At 34.5% G+C, this 10353-nt stretch overlaps 2 protein-coding genes across 2 annotated transcripts; both read left to right on the top strand.

The window, feature by feature from the left end:
- Nucleotides 1-1063: 1063 nt before the first annotated feature.
- On the top strand, nt 1064-6155 carry LOC106765201. The gene is made up of 6 exons (XM_014649734.2): nt 1064-1456; nt 1942-2056; nt 2146-2357; nt 2438-2465; nt 5568-5676; nt 5832-6155. The coding sequence occupies exons 1-6, from the start codon at nt 1202-1204 to the stop codon at nt 5911-5913; spliced, it is 801 nt and encodes a 266-aa protein (XP_014505220.1). The 5' UTR covers nt 1064-1201; the 3' UTR covers nt 5914-6155.
- A 2016-nt stretch (nt 6156-8171) lies between these two features.
- On the top strand, nt 8172-9581 carry LOC111241808 (microtubule-associated protein RP/EB family member 1-like). The gene is made up of 2 exons (XM_022781700.1): nt 8172-9283; nt 9358-9581. The coding sequence occupies exon 1, from the start codon at nt 8196-8198 to the stop codon at nt 8895-8897; it is 702 nt and encodes a 233-aa protein (XP_022637421.1). The 5' UTR covers nt 8172-8195; the 3' UTR covers nt 8898-9283; nt 9358-9581.
- Nucleotides 9582-10353: the final 772 nt, after the last annotated feature.

The raw sequence follows: 10353 nt of genomic DNA, 5'->3' as shown, positions 1-10353 counted from the left end.
TAATCCTTTTGAAACTCTCTTATTTTATTTTGTTGGGGAACGATTTAAATTATGGAAAGTTTATAATTTTTTATTTAAAAAATTGTATTTAAGTGAGTTAGTGAGCCATTCAACCAACTCGTTTATTCACAAACCCGTGGTAAATTGGGTCGGGTTCGAATTTTTCTGACATGCTAATAAATGAATCGGATTGGGATGACTCACTAAGTGACGAACCTGTGGTGGGCCAGATGAGATTAGCCATGAGAAAAAAAAACACATAAAGTTACTTTTTCTAATTTTTATAATAATTTATATTTAAAAAATATCTCATAATTAATTTAACAAATAAATATAATTCAGTAAAGTTGAATAAAATATTTATTCTTTATTTTAATATAATAAATGCTTAAAATATATTAATAAAATTAATTTTAAGAATATATTCAATTAATTAATTTTATTAAAAAAATTATTTATGAACTCATCAGATCATTTAAAACTTTAATAAATTTTATTTCATTTCTCAATACCTTTCTCTTATCTAAATAATATCACTTTCATTTTTCTTTCTCTTTAAATTTACTTCTCTTTCTCAAACTCATGACACAGAATGGTGTTTATTATAATCGTAAAAAAATACATGAAGATTGACATAATTACTTTTGATTTAATAAATTTCCATAAAATAAAGATAAGAATATTTTTTATTATAATTTATGATAAAAATTATATCATAGAAAATTAATAATTAATTGTTATAATTTTAGGTTTAACAATTTTTTATTTATAAATATTTTAATTAACACTTCCTATTAGTGAAGCAATACATACTCTCCCATTGTAATTTGTGTGTATAAAATTGAAGCAATACATACTGTCCCATTGTAATTGTACAATTATATTAAAATAAGGAAGCTGATTGGTCAACTAATTTCATTTGCCAACTCAATTTTTAAATAAAAAATTTCTGAGTTTTACTATTTAAAAATACAAAATTCTAAGAATTTGAAACATATTTTGAAAAGCATTTTTTCTTTAATATTCAAACAAAATATTTCTTTTTTATAACACACGAACAACTAATATTCTATATCTATCTCACCACCACCAGACGAAAACGACGACAATTCGCCATTCCGTGCGAAAACCGAAACCCTAACGGAACTCTCAGAACCGAAGATTCACCCAATCGAAAGACCCAAATCTCGAAAATTGAATCATGCGAAGCGTCGAGGTGGCCAAGACGGTGCTCGAGGTTGCCGACGTTGCATGGCTCGCCGTTGAACAGACCCACCATTACCGCAGCCACAATCATTCCGTGCCCCCCGCCACCTCTGCCGATGAGTGCCCAACTGACCACGATTTGGAGGCTCTGCGATCAGAAAATCGACGCCTCAGGAACTTGCTCGACCAGAATCTTAAACTGCTCCAAAACCTCTCTGAATCGCCTTGCTTCGATAATTGCCCTCCCGATGTATATTTCCAATTTCAATAACCCTTTTTCTTTCCTCATTCTATCAAATGATGTCATTTTCTCAAATGTGTTTTATTTTCTAAAAATATGGTTGTTATTGTTTTATTTTAAATTGCGTACTGCTCTTTTTCTTAATTATTGGAAATGAAATTCAGGAGATTGCCATTTTGGGTAACCTATACCTAACCATCATAGTGGAATTAGTCTATACTCATGGGAATATTGGTAAATAAATAGAAAAGAAGCTAACTTTTGGGACAGAAGTTTATTTTTTAGATCGAATGCTTTTAATTTCTTAATAATTGGATACAGTTGGGTGCTGGTCAATCATTTTTTGTGATATTATTGCATCTACATTTACGAATCTGGAAGCATTTTCATAATTTATTCCAAGCATTATTAGTTTGGCTGCATTGTGCTTTGGGTTTGGTCATGATGTTTTTTTACCTGTTCCTTGTTTATATTTTGGTGATATTTGTCTATAGTTGAATGACCGGTTAGTTGCTACCATGAGGTCTGATGAGTACCTGACTCGGCTCAAGTTCCTACAACAGGAAACTGCTAGCGGAGGAAATCAATTTCCTTTCAAGGAGGCCACTGGTAAATTTCTCTACTTTGAGAGTGTGTCTTGCGTGCATTGAAATAATTAGATATTGAAAATTTTTTGGCTTTTGTCTGGTATTTGACAGAGGTTGATTATCAATCAGCTGACATTTTGGTCAATGTTGACTCTCAAGAACCAAGTTGGTGGGTGTGGGTTAAGGATGAGACAGATCTTAGTAACATTGAGGAAATGAGTGGAATTGATGATGAGAGTTACCTGGTCATCAGTGAAGAACATGTGGTTGATGGTGTTGCCAACTTCATGGCCAAATGCATTTTATCTAATCCAAAAGCTCTGGTTTGTGTGTTCATATATTATGCAATTTTAGTTTTTTCTTTTACTTAAATTGACATCATTTTCCCTTGTTATAATTGCAGAATTTTTCACCGGAGGAACTGCAGAAAGGTGAGTTTTCTATCATATTTTTTGTATCTTAATGGTTTTTCCTTTACTTTTCCTTCACCTAACTGTAAAAGATATGTTGAATTGTAACTTATAATGTGCTCTAGTTCAAATGTATTGGTAACACTCCAATCATTTCGTTTTATGTGATTAGCGAGGAGACTGCTAGGCACGAGGCCCAGCCTCAGTAGAATATTGATGGTAGGATTTTGGGGGTTTATTCCCAATGGAATAAAATAAAAATCAGTAACATAGGGATTAGTTAGCTGGTTATAACAGTAATTGGGAAGTTAGTAGCTAAGGAAGTTTAAACAAGTGAAAAAGTAGCTAATTGGTTATATAATTATATTGCAATAATAGTTTGTCAACTGAAATTTCTCAGTTTAAGGGTATTACCCTAGTTGGACACAGAATTCTGTTTCTTTTGTCATTCTCAATAGCCAAATAATTAGCATTCTTTTCAACTCTTTCCATGTTGGCTATTTTCCCTAGTCTAATCCAGTCATCATATGTTTTCGTATCGAAAAGTCTGACCTATCCGATCTCCTGTTGATTGTTGGTGAGAACGGAGTTTGGGGTCAGTTTGTGAGTCTTCACCGGAATTCTTAAAGATGATGATGACCTGCATGTATGAATTGCAGTTCCTTGTCTAGCCGTACCAATGAAAATTTGGAAGGAATTGATGGCATTAAGTAAAACTGGCAATGGATTAAGAAATATGATTGAATTGGAGAATGGCAACACCGATGAACAACACTGCTGGTGCCAAAAAAGAATCTTCCTGCATCGAGCAAACACTCACTAAAGAGCGCACAGAAGTCAGTAAATCTGAATTTAATGGTGAACACTCACATTCTTGGGAATGAGAGGTTGAATTACCTAAATATGAAGGTGGGTTCATTTGGGTGGGTATGTGAGACTCAAGAAATAAATGCCGAATTTTGAAAAAAAATTTAAAAATAATCTGGTTTAAATTTGAGTACAAACTGAGTTCTTCTCTCAATTCCTGAATTAACTATCTGAACCTTAATTGCTTTCCGCAAGTATGTGATACAAAGAGTATCACTACAATTGTCATATCATAACATAGAATCATGGTTATCAAGCTCGCGACTTAACTCGTTAAACGAGTATACGTGTTTACTCATGGCTTTCGAGTTAACTTAGAAGCAAACTTGTCTTTTTGTGTTGAATCGGTAAACTTGGTTGCAAAATGGTAAACTCATACAAACTCACGAGTTTAGAGGTGTGTGTGTGAGTTCAATGGAAATTTTTTTTAAACCAAAATGTAATCACATGAACTCACTAGATGAACTCACCAGATTAGGACTTTTGCATTCTTCTTAACTCTCTCGCGCATCACCTTCTCACCTCACACAATCTATCGCACAACGTCTCGACACAATATCTCTTGCTCGCTCGTCGTCAACAACGTTGTCTTCGTTGCTGATTGCCATTGCTTGGGTCGTCGTCGCCTCACATGTTGTCAGTTGGGTCGTTGTTGTCCGAAACACATGTTCCCCTCTGCTCTATTTTCTTATGTAAGTTTTATGTTAGAAGATACTTTTAAAAAAAATAGTTTAAGTGTTATAAGTTATAACTTAGTGAACCCTGCCCTCGTTCCTTTCCCAAGCACCTTTAGTTATTCTTTAATTTTTAAAAACATTGTTTATTTATAAACATTTTATAATTTTTGTAATGAAAACCTAATATAGTTAACAAAAAATGTCTTTGAATGGTTAAAATTCTCTCGAGAGCAATCCAAATCCATCTTCATCAATTAAAAATATAAGTATTAGACGGAAACATTGGATAAATATTGATGATAATAATACTACTTATTGTTTGAAGATGATGAGTAAAAGAATATTTTGATTCAAGCATCATCTTGCTGGAAATAGGGAGTATGTTATTCATATAAATTATTATTATTTTCATGTGAAGTAAACTCTTACCTAAGATTCAAACATCATCTTGGTGGAAGTAGGGAGTATGTTATTCATATAAATTATTATTATTTTCATGTAAAGTAAACTCTCACGAGTTTACGGAAACTCTCACGAGTTTACGGAAACACTCACGAGTTTACGGAAACACTCACGAGTTTACGGAAACNCGAGTTTACGGAAACACTCACGAGTTTACGGAAACACTCACGAGTTTACGGAAACTCTCACGAGTTTACGGAAACTCTCACGAGTTTACGGAAACTCTCGAATTTAACTACCTTGCATATAACTGTCTAATTTGAAATTAATAATATGTAATGGATTAATAACTTCCTATACATAATTAGAACAGCCATATTCAAAACTTGGCCTATCAGGATTGCAAAGTTAGGGCAGATAGTCTTTTTTCTTTTCAAGTAAAGCATATTAGACTCCTTAAGAAGGTCTGATTAGACTTCATCAGTATGGATGGGATTGGAGTGCACTGGTTCCATTATGGAGAAAGAAAAACACAAACACAATGTCGGAGAATTTCAGAGTAGCATGAATGTGAAGATTTTATTATGTATGTCGCCTTAGGAACATCCACAAAAGATTGTTGGCATTACATCAGAAAGGTATTGTGGTGGAATGCATCCAAGAATTTGAGGTTTGGGTGGCTCCTACGAGTTGTTTACTTCAAAGGACCTGCACTCAAGGCTAATCCAAGAGATGTGCTCCTGAATACATCTGCATGGCTTGAGAAAGATGAAAACCGATGAGAAGGATTTACCACAGTTCCAAAACGCACAGGCTGGTGGGAGGGTCTTCTCCAAACAGGGAAAACACTCCCTTACCTGACACTTCCATTTTTTATTTTGATCCCTGCATAAAGAAAAGTCCTTAGTTCTATCATAACCTCAGCATATGACAGGGACTTATTTGTAAACTTCTTTACTTGTAAGAACAGATGTGGATTTTTTTCATATAGGAACTAAATAAAAAAATCCATCAAATGTGCTGACCAAATTATAATTTAACCTTATTTTATTCATTTTCTTATCTACCATTGGCAATGTTTTGATTGGGAGGATTTTGAATGAGTTATTCACAGTTTTTTGCCGTTGTGATTAAGTAACAACTTTTGCATCTCATATTTCAATTTATGTGATGACAGCAATATCAAAGACATTGCAAGGTACAAGCAAACTGGAAAAGATTTTAGATATTTGGCAAGCTGGAAAGTTGTTTTATACTTTGGCTACGTGGGGACTTGCTTTGGCTGGGTAATCTTCCTTCTCTCTCTCGCTTAACTGTTATTTTGAATGGCTTGCGAAAGTCAGATACACGACAATATAAAGAAATTGATAAAGGTTCTAAAATAATTTCAAGAGAATAAACTTTTTTTTATTATTTTAATTTGTTAATATTTTGATGACAGGCTTTACCAAAGTCGTGCATTGTTAAGAGTTGCTGCTAAAGGTGTTCATTCAGGAAGTAAACTTGCTCTCAGGGCTCTGTGAAGATGGTTGTTCCATGACCCTGGTAAATGTATAATGAATGCTAGTCCATGGAGCTTACTGTGCCTTGTCTGAGTGTCATCAACCTATTTGTTCCTACAAATGTTGCTGATGTAAATAATTTGTAAATAAAACTATACGTGTTCTTACCAACCTGTGAATTCACGCTTGTTTCTAACAATGCTGCTATGGTGTTAAATTACATTGAATATTTCATTATTGAATGATCTAATATTTTTGCTTTTCGTACTGTCCCCTTCAAGGCTTTTATCATGTGGATGTTAATTTACTAGATTCCTTGTAAAACCAGATAAATTTAATGTTTAAAATCCATACGAAATCTCCTCTGCAGGTGCCTAGTTTTTACTGACAAGTAATAATAGCACCAAACTATTATTTTTTAATTTTGAAAAAGATTCTGACAGGACATGCAATGCTGAGACCAATTTTCATCAGGTGAAAGGTTGGCATGGATTGTTTTAATACCATACCAATATAGTCAAATTGGAAAAACAAAATCCATGAACATGTTGGATCAACCCCGATGCAAACAAGAAACACGAGTTCTAGAGTGGCCGTTTTTGAGCATATCATCAGCTTAAGATTGTTTTGATTGTTGATAACTTGATCAAGCCTTTGTGAAATGCGCGTATTCAACTCTAGTAGAAATTGCAAAATTAATAAAAGAAAAAAAAACTGGCAGTCATGACAGCTAAAAAGAAATATTAGCACACATTATCTCACTTTTATTTTATCGGAAGAGAAATTTATAAAAATTGAATTTTCTTAGGATTTAAGATATATGATTTATTCTTTGCTTGATACACATTGTTTAGTATTTTTGCGGATATAAGGAGATTGATTTGAAATGATTTCTGAGAAATGTATGTATTATAGAAATGTGCAAATTTTGAAAAAAAAAAAAGCTTTCATATACATGGATAAATTATGCTTGTCGAATGAAATTTTTTCCATTTAATTTTCGTTTAGTCTTGTCTCGTTTTCTAGTTTTTTTTTTTTTTTTTTTTTTTTTTTTTTTTTTTTTTTTTAAATTAATATAAAATAATATGAAATAAATAAAGTTTTTATAGTTTTATTTTACCCGTAATATTGTTTAATGGATTAAATATGTTTTTCGTCCCCCAACTATTGACCGTTTTTGGGTTTCGTTCCTCTTTCAAAATATGGTACAATTTAGTCCTCAATCTTTTTGAAACTTTGGTTTTAGTCCTCCAAAACTAATAGAGTTAAAAATCTGCTGATGTGTCTAACGTCTCTGTCCACGTGTGTTAATTGTTGTGCTTTGTATCTCTTGACATGTGTGATTGCTTGACATGTGTTAAGTGATCTGGGGATGAAACTGCTTCCTCCTTAATCTAGAATGAAATTGGTATTGGTATTCAAAATCAGTTAGGGTTCGTGTTGGTGTTGTTGTGCTTTGTATCCATTTGGTTCGTGGTTCATCTTCGCGTGCATTATTGGGGTTCATGTTTTCGTTCTTTGCGTTTGGTTCGTGAAAGAAAGGGATTTCTTTGTGGTTCGTGAAAGAAAGGGATTTCTTTGTGGTTCGTTGAAGAAGAAAGGCGATTCTCTGTGGTTCGTTGAGCAAGGTAATTTTTTAGTTTTAGTTTAATTTGTTTTCTCTGTGATTCGTTGAAGAAGAAAAGCAATTGTGTGTGTAATGTGCATTGTGCTGTGCATTGTTAGCCTAATGTGGGGAGTTTTCATTTGACCATGTAGGAAAAATGGTTTTTGACGTGTGTTTGTATCATATAGGGAAGTTCATGAACAAGAAAGGTATAAAATACATGGGAGGAGAGATACATGTTATTAGGGGAATCGATCTCGACATGTGGTCATACTTTGAAGCGGTGGGATTTGTTAGAGAATTCAAGTATGATAGAGAGTTCAAGCTTTGGTGGAAGGGTTCGACGGAAAAGACAATGAACAACCTTAGACCACTGACAGATGACAAAGAAGTCATTTTGTTGTCTAACTATGTAGAGGCAAAAAAGGAGGAAGTTGAAATTTATGTTCAACATGGGCAACCCAGTCAGGCAGAGGAAATTAGTTTTCTTACATTTGGTGAGGAGGCAGAGGAAATAAAAGTAGAGGAGATGGAGGAACAAGTTGTTATGGATGAAGAAAATATTGGTGGGGTGGAGGGAAATGTTGAAGTAGAAGACTTGGTACTAGATGACGAAGAGGAAGAGGGGAATGTTGAGGGAGAAATGGTGGAAGAGCAAGATGATGACGAAGAGGAAGAGGGGAATGTTGAGGGAGAAATGATGGAAGAGCAAGATGAAGAGCAAGGTGAAGAGCAAGGTGAAGAGCAAGGTGATGAGCAAGGTGAAGAGCAAGATGAAGAGGGCAATGTTCTTGAGGGCGAAGGGATGAAAAATGTTGATGACAGTGAAGAGGAGAGAATGGCAAATGATGATGATGGGTTTGGGATGGACAATGTGATGGTGGAGGAAGAGAGAAGAAATATTAATCCAGTTTTGGATAGGTGGAAGAAAATGAAAAAGAAAAAGAAAAGTGTTAGGAGCAGATTTGAAGATAGTGAGGCGGCATTTGTCATTAACGAAGAGGTTGGACAACATGAGATAAATGAAGATTATGATACAGAGGACTTGTCCTCAAATGTAGATAATGATGAGGATGTGATGGAGAATAAAAGGCACTTTCCAAGGTATAAAGCAGAAGATATGACTAGGGGATTCAATTTTAGATTGGGAACGGAGTTTAAGTCTTTGAAGGATTTTAAGAGTGCCCTACAGGAGCATAGCGTTTTGAATGGAAAAGAAGTGAAGTTTGTCAAGAATGATTTGAAGAGAGTAAGGGCAGTTTGTAAGAAAGGGTGTGGTTTTCTTATTATGGCTAGCACGGTAGGAAGTAGCCAAACCTTTAGAGTCAAAACTCTAGTTGGGCACAATTGTGGAAGGACTTTTGGTAGCAAAAGTGCAAGTGTAATATGGATTGCATAGGTTTTGGTTGACAGATTTGTGAATGTTGCAGGGATGACAGTCATTCAAATCATAGATGAAATAAAAAAATCATATAGTGTTGGAATAACTTATTGGAACGCCGAAAGAGCTAAGAAAATTGCAATGGATTGTTTAGTGGGTGATGGAGAACGACAATGTGCTCGTCTCTATGACTATGTGGCTGAGTTATTAAGAGTCAAGCCTGGGACCTTCAAGATTAAGGTCAATCAACCCCAACCCACCTTGCCACCAAGTATTTCCCACTAGCTTTTGCAGTGGTAGAAACAGAATGCAATGACACATGGATGTGGTTTTTGACACAGCTGCTTGATGATATTGGAGGCATAGATTGTCAAAGGTGGATCTTTATTTCGGATCAGCAAAAGGTAGATTAAAATTTTTAGTTTATTTAGAATTTTATTTTGATTATGTAATACTTATTGGTGTATTATGCTTGCAGGGATTAATGTCAGTTTTTGATGATATCTTGAATGGAGTGGAACATAGGCTGTGTTTACGCCATTTATACAACAATTTCAAGAAAAAAATTGGTGGAGGCCTAGTCATTAGAGACCTCATGATGGGGGCTGCGAAGGCAACATACCATAAGGAATGGGAGAAAAAAATGGGTGAGTTAAAAAATCTGAATGTTGATGCCTTTAATTGGGTAATAGGTATACCAACTAAAAGTTGGTGTAAGCATGCTTTTAGTGCTTATCCTAGGTGTCATGTGTTGATCAATAACTTGTTAGAGTCATTTAATAGTACTATTTTATTGGCAAGGGACAAACCTATAATTACAATGATGGAATGGATTAGATCATACTTAATGAGTAGGTTTGCAAGCCTTAGAGAAAAAGTTGACTCATATCCTGGTGATGTTATGCCTAAACCGAGGAAAAGATTGGATAGGGAGGTTGAAAAGAGTGGTAAGTGGCTTCCTGTTTGGGCAGGGGGTTCACAATTTGAAGTAACTCATGGCTTTACCATGGACAAGTTTGTTGTTGATTTAAGTAATCACACATGTACTTGTTACTTGTGGGATTTGGTAGGAATACCATGTAGACATGCTTTTGCTGCCATTCATTACAAATCAGAAAACCCAGAAAATTATGTTCATCCTTACTATAAAAAAGATGCCTATAGAACTTGTTATGCACCAATTATAAGTCCTATCAATGGACAATAACTTTGACCTACATCTGACTCTCCCAACTACTGCCTCCCATTTACAAAACACCTCCTGGGAGGCCAAAAAAATTAAGAAGACGAGAAGCTGATGAATATGTCACCCATGGAAAATTGTCAAAGACCAATATTGCTATAAGATGTAGCAATTGCAATGCATATGGACACAATGTAAGGACATGTATAAAGAGCCAGAAAAGCAAGGTAAATCTTCTTGGTTATGTTATTTACAAGTTAATTTATTTACATCTATGTTTTATCTAACTAT

The sequence above is a fragment of the Vigna radiata genome, chromosome 6, assembly GCF_000741045.1.
Source record: "Vigna radiata var. radiata cultivar VC1973A chromosome 6, Vradiata_ver6, whole genome shotgun sequence".
Classification (NCBI taxonomy): Eukaryota; Viridiplantae; Streptophyta; class Magnoliopsida; order Fabales; family Fabaceae; genus Vigna; species Vigna radiata.
This window is presented reverse-complemented; position numbering and strand designations above follow the sequence as displayed.